The sequence below is a fragment of the Scomber scombrus genome, chromosome 1 (genome assembly GCF_963691925.1).
Source record: "Scomber scombrus chromosome 1, fScoSco1.1, whole genome shotgun sequence".
Taxonomy (NCBI): Eukaryota; Metazoa; Chordata; class Actinopteri; order Scombriformes; family Scombridae; genus Scomber; species Scomber scombrus.
Genome location: NC_084970.1, coordinates 29344279 through 29360081, shown reverse-complemented (window position 1 = coordinate 29360081; position 15803 = coordinate 29344279). Strand labels below are relative to the sequence as shown.

The following is a 15803-nucleotide window of genomic DNA, read 5'->3' as shown; positions in this document are numbered from 1 at the left end:
AGCGGTACTCTCGCTGCGGAGAAAAAAAAAACTCTAAAACTTTCTCTCTTCCCGGCTTCCTGACTATCCTGAATCCCAGACAAAGGCAAAGTATCACATTCATTAGGTGAGGTTTTAATCATGTATTTGGCACTAAGTGGAAGTTAAAAAAAAAAACACACACAAAACACATCATTAGCTGGTTAAATATCTACATTAATATACTCCAGATGTTATGGGATACATGAAGGCCATCTCTGCTATATGGAGGATTGATCAAGAAAAACATAGATTTGACTCAGAGTAAAGTACTTTCATAGCTGCATGGCAGCATTGCTCTGCAGATGGACCGTATTGTGTACCATTACACAAGAGCACATGCCTGGGGATTAACCATGGGCCCTGTTCTGTCTGTACCATAAGGCTGCAGGGGACCAGTAGCTATTGTCACAGCTGTGTCACAACACACACACAAAAATTCAGCAAATCACAAGTTCAGTTTCCAGCGCTCATCTGCATTAAAGTGGCCACTGGTATCTAGAAGCACCTATTCACTGAACCTGTGAGTGTCATCATGCATGCACTTTAAAGATAACAACACTTTACTTTAACTGAAGTCTAATATTAATACTTTTTGCATTTTTAAACATCTGAGTCATTCCTCTGATTACTGGTTTGGACGTCCATTCACTAATCATAAACTTCCTTATATCAAAAAAGAGGAATAACAATGCAAGTGAGCTCCCATATCCACATCTAATTTCAGCATTTATGTAACACAGTCATCTTTGACTCATATTCAGAGCATATTAGATAAATGAAACTTAAGGTTTTCAACGCCAAGCAAACTATCTTCTCTGTGTGACATTAAACGTTCCTGTGTTTATTCAAGCTTCGACTAAATTACCACAAGGGTTTCTCAACACAAACACAAAAAAAATCTAAACAGACTCCTCTGTCCAAAACAAATCCTTGGAGGACAGAATTTAATTTAAGTGGATATAAACTGAGCTCCCAACCAGATCAGTATTGTTTGTTGACTCCCTTTTCCATTTAAGGGATTAATTTAAAAGCACAAGTTAAGCTCATTTCACATAAACAAAATTGCATAGGGCAACACAATGCACTTTCTTCTCTCCATCTCACTCCAGCTACTGTTAGCACCAGTGAGTTAATGAGGGGAAATGCAAAACGTGGGGAAGCTGAGCCTTTGAGGCCAAAGCCTCCCTCATATAATGGCCTACTAAAGAAAGGGGAGCTTTGTTCAGTGCAACACAAGCAGGTTCCTCTTTAATGACTTCATGTGCATGCCAATCACTTACGCCACACAATCCCATCATGCGGCCACAACACTTTTCAGGACATCCTGATCATGTGAGCGCGTAGCACGTGACTTGTACTCTCTCCGAAACGCAAGCTACGACTCGGTTCAGCAGGTAACACCTTGGGGCCGTTGAGGGAGTCATTCTCGTTTTGAGACTATGTCAGAGACTGTAGTCACGGTGCTCATAGGAGATTTGTGGATGTGCAAAGCAGAAGTCACACCACAGAGGGATGTTATTATGATTATTAAGAGAACAAACCTGTATGTTGGAGGAGTCGCTGCACTTGAAGCTATGTTTTAAGGAACAGTTAAAGCTGCAAAAGCTGTGAAATACCATTAAAATACAACATGAGGGCCGATTTATTCATTAGACATTGAGCAAAATAGTTAGTTTCATTGTAAAATAAATTACTCCCTCTATTTCCCCTCATTCTGTTATTAAATCATGAGTTGAATATCATGTCTTGTAAATAAAACTGTAGAAATGGCACCTGATAGCAACATTATGTTATGAAAATCCCACCACAATGTCATTTAAAGCTGATTTTTTTTCTGGTATTGTAATAATTTACAAACAAGATATACTGCTGCAGTCAAATCAGCAAAAATAACTCATAACTTTTTCAATACTAGGCTATAAATAAAGCAGAGTCAGTTCCTGCTGATATATATTGTATGACGAGAGATTTTTAGACCTGCAGAGTGACTGTGCTTTTTTTGCTGTCATGATGCCTCAGTTGGTCTGTGGCATATATACACACGTTACGTATGACCTACTCAGACATCAGAGAACAAGTGTCTTCAGAAGCCCAGGACTGTGAGAAGTTTACTAAAGTATCGCCAGCTAATACAATAATTCAGGGGGTTACATACTTGAGAAACATAGTAAATATCTTTCTTTGGCTTACAAAGTCTGATGTCAGATTTTCTGAAACTAGATCTTGATCAAGTATGATGAGGATGGATGATAGTTGGACTAAGTAGTTCCCATTTTCTTTTACGCACAGTTTTCCTGGATGTGAGGAGAGACATCACTAAAATAACTTGAAAGCTTGAAGCTGAAAGGTTGACATTGAGTTTTAAAATACAGAATTGTTATTTTTTTCCCCAAGAACTCTTACAAAATCTAACTTGTGATTGCTTTCTGGTCTTTATTTGACAGTTTCAATGCAAATTTGTATGAACTGGAGCAGGACCACACCCGAGTCCGAACCAGGGTGACAGGACTCGATGAACAAGGTGACAAAACCTCAAGTCACTAATTGTTCCCTGTCACATCCCGACTCAAGGCTGGACAAAGGAGAAAACAAGGAGTCAGTCCAGAGATGGTCGTCACATTCCCCAAAAAGAGCACTGACTGAACTCCAGATTGTGTAGTTGTGAAACTGATTAAATGTTGCATGTGAAGGTTTTGTGATTGAATGACATGTGCGCCTTCAAACTGCGACACAGAAAAGGTCTTAGAAAGTTAAAAGGTTTCTAAAAGTTCTCTTAAATATTTCAAGCAGAATTAAAAAGTAAGTTTGTTATTCTAATCTTTCGAAATCCACAAAAGCACAAAAAACATCCAACAACAACACAAACAAACACCTCCAAAGACTCAAATTAAGATTTCCGCACTTGGAAGCACAGTTCGATCTTACAGGTGGCGGTCAGTGATAATAACACTCAATAGAGACGCAGCCTGATGTGATACAAACTGAGGCTGAGGTCTTTTGGAAATAGCAGACAGAAGGCCTGCGGGGTGTCAGATGTCGACAGGGACCAGTTGCTGGAGTTTCAGCCTGGACCGCCTCTCATGCTACAGCAGCTGTGTCTTCTCAGACCTCACATTCCTGCGGGACAGGCCCACTTTACTCTCATCACCTGTGCAGATCTGAGGGTGGGACGAGCTCACAGGACAACCTCACAGCCGCACACACACAAACAGAAATCCACTTGCTAATCTAATAGAGGTATTATATAATTGTCACGCAAATAAAAATGAAAAACGGGAGATTAAAAACGATAATCTGGGTGACCTGTTGGCCCGAGCATTAGAGCAACAACCATGACGTCTTTTGTTTGAGTCAAAGTAGAGATCTTCGTTGTAAGTTGTTCCCCATCTCTCTTGCCATCCATCTACTGTCAACTCTCAAATAAACCCATAAAACATCAGGGAATAAAACATCATCAGCAAGTACTGCAGCTATAGAAATAACCAGAGACACAATGTAGGCCAAATACCAAATCTTAGAGGTACATTAGAGAGACATTTTAACAGAATAACATCTAGCATTGAAAGTTAGCGATGGAGAAGAGTCGACTCTGTCCAGTGACACCCATGATTCAGCAGCTTCTTCGCCCTATTAGAGCTCCCTGCAGCCTGTATTGCCTCCACTGCACTATAAACTGTACTGTCCGACCTCCACTAAATAATACATGGAAACATTTTACCCCACCCCACCCCACTGCAGCCACACACTCTCAAACCAGCACACCCCTTCTTCCTATTCCCTTAATGGACATGAGGACAACATGCCAGATTTATGTGTGTGTACCTGGGGACAAATTCAAGCTGGATTTATTTTCATTATAGAAAAAAAAGCGCATTCTTCAGTATCACACTTCATACTAAACGATTTTAGTGGCTTTGGATGTAAAAATCAAGCACTTTGAAGTTGCAAATGTGAAAAAATGACATGTCACTGAGCGGCAGCCTGAACTTTTACACGCTTTCACACCTCACACCACACACACACACTTTATACTGTGACTAGTCATTCAACAAACGCACTGAGCACACACACACACACACACACACACACACACACACCTTAAATGCATGGCTACTGCAAATCCATCTTGCAAATATGTGCAGATTAAAAAGCTTTCTTCCAAAAGGCTGGAAGTAATTTGGAGATCCATTGCTGCTGCTGCTGCTTTGAGCCCCCCAAACCTCTCTCCACAGAGTGAGGAGCAGCCCACCACCACACAGGAGTGAATATAACTACTTGAACAGGACACACTTACCTCCAGACGTGAAGGCTGAAGTCAATAAGTGGAGGCTCAAATTATAGCCGGAGCTTTCTCTTCTCCTCAGGATGTAATGCAGCACTTGTAGCCACACAAAATGCTTAAGTCTCTATTTAATTCCCTGCATTCCCACTGAATAAATGTTTTCTTCTTCTCTCTCTCTCTCTCTCTCTCTCACTCTCTCTCTCTCTCTTTCTCCTCTCTCTGTCCCACCGCTCACCTCCCGGACACCTCCTCGAAATTCAAGTCCGTGCTGAAGAGTTGCGCATTTTAATTTATTTTTTGTTATCCGAGCGTGTTAGCTGTTTTAGATGTAATTAAAAAAACGCAGTGCCTAGCAGCTCGGTGACGGTCGCTGTAAACTCCTCTCTGGCTTTGCTAATCAGTGCGGCCACTCACACACGGGCGCGTTCACGCTGCACCTGGGCGGGGACACTAAAAATACCGACCGACACAACAGGAAGTGAGCACCAAATAGCATGACAGCGATGTACACTCAGTACACCGCACACTTTCAGTTACTAAATAAACCAAATCTGGAAGTTTTATTTTATATTTTTATGAACTTATTTTAATGGGAGTAATGTTGGTTTCAACATATGTAGTTTTTGTATCTCCTTCTCTACTATAAAAGGATACTGGTGACCTTTTTAAATGCTTGTACGTTATGAACCAAACTGCTACGCTCTCAGTTGATGTCCCTAGACGTCACCCGGATTTAACCAGCCAATCACAGAAGGGCCCGGCTCCTCCCCAACTGTCGCGCAATGTGTACGGTCTCTCTCCAAGCGGTTTACGTTAGCCACTGCAATGAGGGACAAGACTGCAGCTTTCGTGCCTCTTTCTCTTTGAATGTGTCGGTTTTTCAGGTATGGACATTGAATTAAGCGCATGTGTTTCCACTCGACAGAGCACGGTTAATGTTCTGCTGGATTAAACCACTGTTTTGGTTGAGTCGTTAAGCTTCGTGCTAAAGTGAAAGTGGCAGGTTAGGCTAACTCATGCTAATGCTTTAAAAAAAACGATGAAGTAAACGCATTGCAGTAATGTGATGCTCCGCAGCAGCGTTACCGGACACCGGGTCCCTGTAGTTTGTCCGTTATGACCGTAGAAACGTCACTGTGATGATTGGAAAAATAACTCCGTTAACACGAAGAGCCAAAGCATAGCAAGCAACAATAAGCGTTACTAACGTTAACAGACTCAAAGTGAAAGTGAACCAGGGTAAATTTAATAACTGGTGGAAGAAGTATTAACATCTTCTTACATAAGTAAGATAAGTACCAACACGGCTATGTACAAAATACTCCATTACAAGAAAAAGTCCTGTATTAACAATCCTACTCAAGTAAAAGCACATACAGTTTTCTTATGGCCCAGGGAGTGCTATCTAAATTTCGTTATATTGTCTAACCCTCAATATAATGTGATGATTTGAAAAATAACTGTCCGTTAACACGAAGAACCAGCGCATAGCAACAATAACAGTTACTAACGTTAACAGACTCAAAGTGAAAGAAAACGCAGCTATGTAAAAATAATCCATAACATGAAAAAGTTCTGCATTAACAATCCTACTCAAGTAAAAGCACATACCTATTAACAGCAACATTTACCTAGCAAAATTTACCTAAAGTATTATAGTACTAATTTCGTCCCTCTGACTGATATATTATTAGCATCAGTAACAGTTATACAAGCATTTAGCTGCTGTTGCTTGTGTTAGTTTAAACTACTAAATATAATGAATAATTCAGTTCATATTTTGTAAAGTATGTCATTGTCCTGCACTCAAAATGTATTATCAGGGTTCCCACGGACATCAAATTCATGGAAAATTTTGAAATTAGAGAAACTGTTTTTCAGGCCTGGAAATGGTTTGGAATTAGGTGAATGTTTTGGAAAAGTTTTTAATTAGGGATGACTAGAGCTGATATCAAAGATAACGGATATAAGGCTGCAGGCTGCACGAACTTGACCCCCCCCCCCCCACACACACACACACACACACACACACACAGACACACACATTTACCATGTCAAAAATCAGTAGATTCATTTAATATGAATATACTGATCATCAACTTCTATTTTAACTGTACACATGAATCAGTTTGTCTATAAAATGTATGAAAACAGTGAATATACATATACTTTCTCAGTCCACGGTCACATCTTTACATGTGTTGTTTTGTCTGATCAACAATCCAAAACCTGAATATATTCCACTTACTGTCATGTATGACCAAGAAAATCACAAAGTTATCACATCTGACAAGCAAAAAGAATCACATTTTTTGTCATATTTGCTTAAAAATAAAACATTTGACTATCATAATTTCTGTCGATGGGTGAATGTACTGATCATTGCAGCTCTACAGGAGAATAAAAATCACAGTGCAGTTCAAGAAAGAAATTAATAATCCCAAATGTATTTTATTACATAATTTGAATTAGCTCTAAGTAATAAATACATTATCATAGTTCTAAAATCTTCCTCTGCATTTTTCAGACTGACAATTTGTGACCGTGCTGGAGGATGGACCCTGTAGTGCTGAGCTACCAGGACAGCCTGTTACGACGCTCTGATGTGTCCTTACTGGAAGGACCTTACTGGCTCAACGACCAAGTCATCGGCTTTGCCTTTGAATACTTCGTCAACGAGCGCTTCCGAATCCTGGGGGGGGCCGTCATCTTCATCAGCCCGGAGGTCACCCAGTTCATCAAATGTGCTTCCTGCCCAGATGAGTTAGCCCTGTTTCTAGAGCCGCTGGATCTGGCCTCCCGTCGCTGGGTCTTCCTGGCCGTCAACGACAACTCCAACCAGACTGCGGGGGGATCCCACTGGAGCCTTTTGGTGTACCATCACAACTCCAACCACTTCTCTCACTATGACTCTCAGAACGGCAGCAACTCGCTGCACGCGCGGCGCATCGCCAGCAAGCTGGAGCCCTTCCTGGGCGCGGGTAGGAAAGCGCTGTTCGTGGAGGAGCCGTGCCCGTCACAACAGAACAGCTATGACTGTGGCATGTATGTTATCTGTATCGCAGAGGCCTTGTGTGAGAAAGCCAAGGTGGAGGGCTCGCCACGCCTCCCCGTGCAAATCATCACCCCAGCCTACATTACCCAGAAGAGGGCTGAGTGGTGCAGACTGATCCAGAGTCTAGCTCAGAACGACCTCTGCTGTGCTCTGACTTTCCCTTAGCACGTCCCTCACAATATGCAGAACAGCTGTCAGCCCCCCCCCCCCCCCCCCCCCCCCCCCCTCACATATCTACTGCTGGAGCCTATGAATGCACTCCCTAAATACACTATGAAGATATTCATGAAATATATTTCTATTATCTATTATACGCCATGATAATAAAAAGCTTAAAAAGTAATGCATTTGAATCTTTTACGATTCACTGAACTGGTGTCAGGTTACTCCCTTGTATATGCACAGCAACAGACAACATGTAGACGGGAACACCAGCATGCCTATAAAAGGAATCTACTCTGTTGTACATATGAAGTGAGGGTGGACAATATGTAATCTGGAGGAGGTGACGCAGGTTTATTTTGTTGGGTTTTTTTTAATCCATTTTTATTAGTTTGGAGCGAATGTAGAAATGTTTACACAGATTATTGCTCAGGGTCATTTTAAATGAACTAGTATTGACAATAAGAATGTGCATCTTAACTTCGGCTCCTGCTTTCTGTCATTGGTACTGATCACACTTTCGTTCTTCTTTCTCAGTTTTGACTCATAGTTATTGAAGCTGAAGTGAGCTGCTGTACGAAGGCGGGGACGTGCGCCTGTGTGCTGTGAGTGTTTGTGGGACAAAAGGCAAATGTTGAGTGGAGGAATGTATGTTATGTTCTCACACAAAAAGCAAATATCAAACCTGTCCGTTGATCTAATAAATTCTTCTGTGGTCACATTTTTGGTGACAAAAGGTCAATTTGATTTGTCTTTTTTTCCCCCCCCCAACTCTTTTTATTTGGTTTTTCCAGTATATTTACGAGGGCAGGACCGATACTGGATTTTTGGGGCCCATGCCAATACCAATATTAGGGTGTTAAAAAAATTCTGATATCGATATATAGGGCTGGGCAATAAATCGATATTATATTGATATTGTGATATTTTATAGATATCATCTTAAACTTGAATATTGTGATACAGCATAAGTGTTGTCTTTTTGAGCTATTAAAGGGTGTATTAAAGTAGAAATTTAATTTTCTGAGCTTAACAGACTATTTTATTATCTGCCTTTATCCCCTTAGTCATTATATCCACATTACTGATGATAATTTATCAAAAATCTCATTGTCTCATAAATATTTTGTGACAGCACAAACAGTCTACTCTACAATATTGTTGGAATATCATTATTAAGGTATTTGGTCAAACATATGATATTTGATACTGCCCTTATCACCCAGCCCAATCTATATATCATCCGATAATTTACAGAATATCTACATAAAAAGCACATTTTTTACAATGTGGTAGTCAAACACTTGCGACAAAGATATGTAATGGAGGCAGGATATTTTACAGTTTAACTATATTTATTGTATAAAATGACAAGATATTCCTTTATTTGCATTATTACAGCAGCAAGTGGATAGTAAAATAGAACGGAAGCAATAAGAGTAAAGAACAATAAATAAGTACGAAAAACAATAAGAACAAAAATAGTAAAAAAAATATATATAATAAAATAATTGTGACATTATTTACAAGAGTAATATTGGTATTGAGTGATAATATACCAGAGATGATATTGTTATTGCACAGATTAAAGAATTAAACAAATAAAAATATATATGTATGCATTAAATTGAAATTTTTAAAAAAGGGTACAAATACATAAAATACTGCCTATATTAATTAACTGCTTTAAGACAGAAGTGTAGAAATGGGGGCTTAGTCTTCTTCTGAGTCTTGAGACAACTTAGGGGAGTTAACAAATTCCAGGAAAGGGTTCATTATATATCTTGGAATTTCTTGGTAGAGCCAGTGAGTGAAAATAAAAGTTTTTCAAGTATTAGATAGTAAGGAACTTCTTTGACCCAACAGTCATGTGATGGGGGACACGTGAGCCTCCAATCGAGCAAGATCAGTCATTGGGCCAACAAGGTGGTAAAAGCCAGAGCCCTCCTCATCGACACAGAGAGGTTAGTGTCAGGAGGGGTGCCAAAAATGACTGATAATGGAGATTGGGGAGAATGGTCTGGCCATAGGGTCTGCTTAAGGGGTCGTAAACAGTCTCCCAAAAGGTTGTCAGTTTAGGGCGAGACCAAAACATATGAGTGTGATTAGCAAGGGACTGTTTGCATCTGTTACAGGCATCACTAAGATTTGTAATTTTTTTTTAATTTAACTGTATAATATGTCAACACTAGTACGATAACTTTTTAATGCTGAATACAAAAAGTTGAGTGGCACATGCATACAGTACGTGTCAAAAGTTTGGACACACTTTTCCTATTCCAAACACTTGACCGGTGCTACAGTATATGCACATGCAAATTTACTACTGCATTCAGCACGTGGAAAGATAAGCTACACATAGCTGAAGATAAAACCAGCGTTAGGTACAGTTGTGAGACATTATGCAACAAATTACAATATATTAGGCAAAATACATCAAAAAATAAGAATGAATATGACAAAAACATTCTCAGAGCTATGAAAGCTATAAAAAATAATTGCATATTTTTGTGGTATAAAAAAGTACCAAAGCGTAAACACTGATGAGAAGAAAGTGTAAACTTAATTTCTATTTCAAACTTGATAAATCTGGAGCAGTTAAGATATTTATATTACAGAAACAAAGATTTTCACTTAACAAGGCAGCATTTTTAGTGCTTCTATTAAAAGTACTGCTGTCTCTGTATTGTACTTTAATCTAAGAAAAGCAGACAGGAAGGCCAAGCTATTCTTTATTTATAACTTAACCATTCGGAGTCAGACTGAGGCCCCCCCTGACATATTTATGGGGGAGCTTTTTTTTTTTAAATCCTGTATCAGTTGGAACAGGATTTAGGGTTTCAACAGGGATAGACATGCATCAAAGTAATGCTCACCACATGCAGGCGTGAGGTGGGATGAACGAATATGTTTCACAGAAACCTAAGATACTTTTAGGAAGAGGGAGTGCGAATGAATAAGCAAGCATTGTCCCATCTTGTATTATGTAACCACACAAAAACTCAAGATTAATGACAATTCAGTTGAATTCATATCATAGTTTTCCTTGAATAGCTCTCTGGATCCTGTTAAAAGGTAAGATTGAATTGAGGGCCATTTAAAATGTGAAGGGTAATTTTTGAAAAAAAGGTGGTATTCAAAAAAATCTGACTACAGTTAATTAAACATATGCAGTATAATTAAGGGTGCTCATTAATAGTGGTTTCAGCAACACTCTTGTTAGAAAAAGGGCACAACCTCCTGATCTGGCCGACTGCCATGCACTGGTCTTAAATTTACACCTCTTTGGACTGTTTCCACCCTCTGCTCTCCTTCCTCTGGCAGCCTGTGCTCATCTACATCCCACAGGTATATTTCACCCAGAGTAACCAGTCAGACCAGCCTTCGGGGTTTACTATTATCCTCACAAAATGCCACAAAACTGGGGCATTCAACACCCAGGCAGCACACTGCATTAGTGAGACAAAGCACTCAAAGGAAAGGCACGTTAATTTAGACAGATTTGCTTCTTAATGGCCAATTTACCGAGTTCAACCCCATGAGTGCCTACAAGGAAACTGAACTCTACTTTCTCTCTTTTGTCTCCTTAGGTCTTAGTGCTCTTAACCTAGCGTAGCAAACTTTTTGTTCCATAATGTAGACAGGGGCACTTTGTTATGTGCTGGATAACCCTAAATGAGATGGATAAACCTAAATCCTACAAAATCCTGTTTCCTGCTCTTTGCTTTTTTGGCAACAGACACGCACACACACCTTTCTGTGGCATGAAGACAGAGCTTCTTAGTAGAGGTGGTTTTGTTCGGCTGTAAATCAACAGTAGGCTTATTGATAATCTCAGTCCTAATTAGAAAGGAGGTCATTATTCACATGCCAGTTAAGGTCGGCCAGTTTGAGTTACTGTGTCGTTAAGTGTCTGACCTGCTCAAGTGTACATTAGCAAGTAACTGAGTCCAGGGAATAGACACAAGTATCACCACAGGTAGACAACACAGTGGTTAACGATTTGTACTGTGCATGTTGTAGTTTGTATATCAGACTTTAAATCATTTTGTGTTGATGGTTTAAATCTCCTCATTCAGCACGTATTAACTGAATTGGTCAAAAAAAGTGTGTTTTACATATATGCAGAGATAAAGACTTGGAGTTGAGTAAAAGCTGAGACATGACTTGAAAATACAAACATTAAAGTTTAACAAACACCCAACCATTTGCACTGAAAAGAAAAGTCTTGTCATTTTAAAGGTCAACACTCACTGAACTGAAAGACTTGTATCTTGACTTGAAATTCGCCGATGAAGACTTGTGACTTGACCAACTTCCAGACTGAAAAACAGCACTGTAAGTATACTTCCTACCACAGGTTTGTGCTCTGCCTGGGTTAAAAATACATAAAACTGAAACTATGTAAGTATGTATTTGGTTGTGATTTATGACCAGATGTGAAGACATATACATGAACACAGGCAAACACAGAGCTCCATTACAGTCACCACTGGTCTTCATCAGCTGTGTGTAATTGATTTCAGGAGCGGCAGCCAAGGTATCGCCTGAAGCATCTCCAGGTGGTTCATATTTACTCGTCAAGTAGATCCCCTATGGTCTGGAGTAGATACACATATACACTGATGCACACATACTCTCCCACACAAACCATACAAGTCCATAATGTACACATAAAACTGTCTCTGACCCCCTAATGTAACGTCTGTTTGGTAGTGTTGGTTTATGTACATTACATCATGTCCTGTCACAACACATCTGCAACCAACTAAAACAACTTGGAAACATTTTAGCTGCATTTACGACAGTGTGTGTGCAAATAAGGTTTGATTAAAACAAGCAATTTCCCATTGAGAGGCCCAAACTGACACAGTTACATCCTGGACGGCACTGTTTCCAGGTGTGCACTGCACAGGAACATATCCTTGTTTCGAGAGGTGTAAGTAGGTCACGTACACAGAACTGACTTCACAGAAATGAAAAGACATGGCCGGGATGAGATGCTCCATTGCATGTGCGGAATGATTTCCCTGAGATAAGGCTCACTTTTGTGCTCCATGTTCACAAACTATGCTGTTGAAATCCAGAAGTGCCGGCCAGGCTTGTCCACCTCACTTTGCTTGGATCAGGTTGTAAACTGTAGTTGTTATGCAGTCAGTCACTGTGTGGGAACTCCCAGTAATGTCCTGCAGAAAATAGAAAACACTAGGACTACAACACTATGAAGTTTAAGAAACTGGAGGCTCATTCAACATGTTTCACAAATCACAAACTCTGTGACCAATGATTAGGTTAATCATTTATGTCAGTTTGTCACCCGCTATCGGGCGACCGGGGAATTGTAGCAGTATCTCTTTGAGGTTTAACTGATATAAATATTCCCATGACTCCCACTTTGACATTTTAGTATAAGGAAAATAATTATCATACCCTGACAGATATCTCTAAGCACTTGTTCAATATCTTGGGAAATATGTTTGTTTACTTTCTTGCCAAGAGTTAGATGAGATGATCAATACGACTCTCATATTCGTCTGTTATATGTCAAGCTATTGCCAGCAGCTGGTTAGCTTAGCTTATCACAAAAGAAACTGTTAGCCTGCCTCTATCAGGAAGTAACAAAATATATTAACTTTTGAGCTTTAGCGGTGCTGGTAGGCAGATTTTTACCCTGGGACAAAGCCAAGCTAGCCTTTTCTCCCTTTTCCAAGTCTTTAGCAATATGAAGCTGCTCGCTGCTTTATATTTATAGTAGGCCTAAAAACATTACAGTGGAGATGCATTTTAAAGATGAAAAATAATTTATCTTTCTTTCACCACACGCGTATCTTCTATAAACAAACTGTAACCTCTGTCATTTGGTGGACACTTGTAACCAAAAACCGTTGATTCAGTGGAAAGTGTATACACTGAGTTTTGACTGGGACCGCAGACCTTTCAGCAATGGGCGCACTGGGTTGAATTAGTTATTGCTGGAAGGAAAAAGGAAAAAATCCAAAGAGCTGATGAAGTGCAGATGCTAACACAAAGAGATAGAAACAGACCGATGAAGAAAGAAAGAAAGAAAGAAAGACAGAGGAAAAGATGAGAGAGAGGTGGAAAATGAAAAGTAAATTTAATTTTATGGTAATGTTCATAGACCAGAGTTTATTCAACCATGAAGATTCATACCTTCACGGTTACTCTTCATCCACAACAGGGGCTGCAGCTCAACCTAAGAAACAGTTAACAGTATATTCAAACTTTAAATTTTAACCCAAGTTATGCCATTGATAAGAAGTAAAGACTCCTATAGTGTTACATAATATAAATGTGTGATGTTTCCCATATGTCATAAGTTATTTTGTGCTGAAATATAATGATTTATTGTTGAGGCTTACCGTGCACTGATTTCCCACACTTCCAGGAATGACTTTCAACAGCTCTCCAGAGAATGGGTGTGAACGTGTTCCTTTCAGTCAATGGTGGGCATATGGACGTATAAATATAGTGAGCTATCCAACTTGTTTGTGAGTACTGGGGTGTGTCTGTGGTCTCAGCCAACCTCCGTTAATCAAAACACACTTTAACATGTGGTTGCATTGCATTCTGGTCCTTTGAGGTCTACTGGCAGGGAATAAATTATACGTTGAATCAGATTTATACCGTTCAACTTTACCATAGCAAACTGTGTTTTTTTGTGCTCAATTAAACTCAGTTGTATCCCAGAATGATGTCATGCCTCCTTGTTGGTCAGTTTTCTGTGAGAACAAATAAGATGTAAACTGTTTTTGTTCTCATTGTTACATTTCAACATTTTTGATTTTGAACAGTTACAAATTACACCTGGAATGGGTAATAGAGGTCTGTCAAGTGAAATACTTGCTCATCTTACACTTTTTATTTACTGCTTAGCTCTAGTCATTAAATATGACAGAATATTGGACTAAAAATAATGTTTTGTTAATTATTTGTCAGGCCTTGGCAGGTAAAGCTACAGTAGAATGTGTTTTCATCCATCTTACTCTTTAAATGTGTCAATTAGTCTTTTTGATATGATTTTATAATTCCACTTATGTGGCAATATAAAATGGTCAAAGGAGTATCATTTTCCTCAGTGTTGAATATTTCTATAAGATAAACGGCACTCGTGTGCAAATAGTGGTCTGTTGGCTGAGTCTGACTCTCCAGCAAAAATATTATACTCTGAAGAAAGCGGAACTTTTCATTTTTTATTGTTTAGATCAAAACCTTTTCTTTTTTTGTTGCTGCTATTTTTCACAAACTAACTATCAGTACATTCTATCAGTGGATAGTAAAGCACATCTCCAGGCTAGTAGTAGAACACAGAGCAAATATTTTCATATATGAATATTTTTTTGCCAAATAAGTTTAATATAAGTTGCTCTAATTCATACGCTGTTAGATACAGGCCTGAACAGCCTTAAAAAACACTTACATAAATCAACTTTATTCTTGCATGAACTCAAGGAAACACGTACTGTGCCTCTAAGATGTTGAACAATGATGAAAAAACTGGCACATGGTTGAACCTAATTGCTGACCCCTGATGTATGGCTTTTGTTATAATACTCTCTCTGGATATGTGTTTCCAAAATCCCCCTGGATAAGAGGAAATATTTGCACATGTGTACTGCAGTGAACCAAGGCACCTCTCACTTCATAAATGGATTAACTGTAATGCACTTGGATTGTTGCTCTTAGCAGACGTGGACACATTTAATGCACTACTGAGATAACATGTTCTTGGAAAACATCCAGTAATGCAGCCTATACGTGATGATTTTACTGTGTGTAATACAGACCATTACCATCAAGATACAGTCACCACCCTCCTTCACATAACAGAGGTCAAAGGTCATCAGGAGAGCATTCCAGGACAGACAATACGGCTCCCTGGAGGTATGGACGAGGCTGCAGCTTGTCTGGCCATCTGCTTTGGCCTGCCCCCATTTCTCCACAGCTAAAAGTGACTGCCCCGCTAAGACTCACGCAATCACACACAGACACCGAATAATAGTAGTTGGCCTCTACTCGTGATGCTTCATAGGGTCCCGAGGTGCCATGTAAGGTAATAATAATAATAAAGTTGTTTCTATAAGCACGTTTATGGCATACTAAGTGATTCACTGCTTCATAGTTTTTGAAAAATGGCATCCAAATGGATACAAGACATTATCCAAGTTATAAGCTGTAGCAAAAGGTTTAGTTTGAGCAGGGGAAAATTACCTCAATTAGACTAGATAAAGAAAAACAGCACAGAAACAGTATAATACTGATAAA

At 39.4% G+C, this 15803-nt stretch overlaps 1 protein-coding gene across 1 annotated transcript; it reads left to right on the top strand.

The window, feature by feature from the left end:
• Nucleotides 1-5115: 5115 nt before the first annotated feature.
• senp8 (SUMO peptidase family member, NEDD8 specific) lies at nucleotides 5116-8256 on the top strand. The gene is made up of 2 exons (XM_062417305.1): nucleotides 5116-5187; nucleotides 6831-8256. Exon 2 carries the CDS (start codon nucleotides 6858-6860, stop codon nucleotides 7521-7523), a length of 666 nt encoding a protein of 221 aa, XP_062273289.1. The 5' UTR covers nucleotides 5116-5187; nucleotides 6831-6857; the 3' UTR covers nucleotides 7524-8256.
• The last annotated feature ends 7547 nt before the right edge of the window (nucleotides 8257-15803 follow it).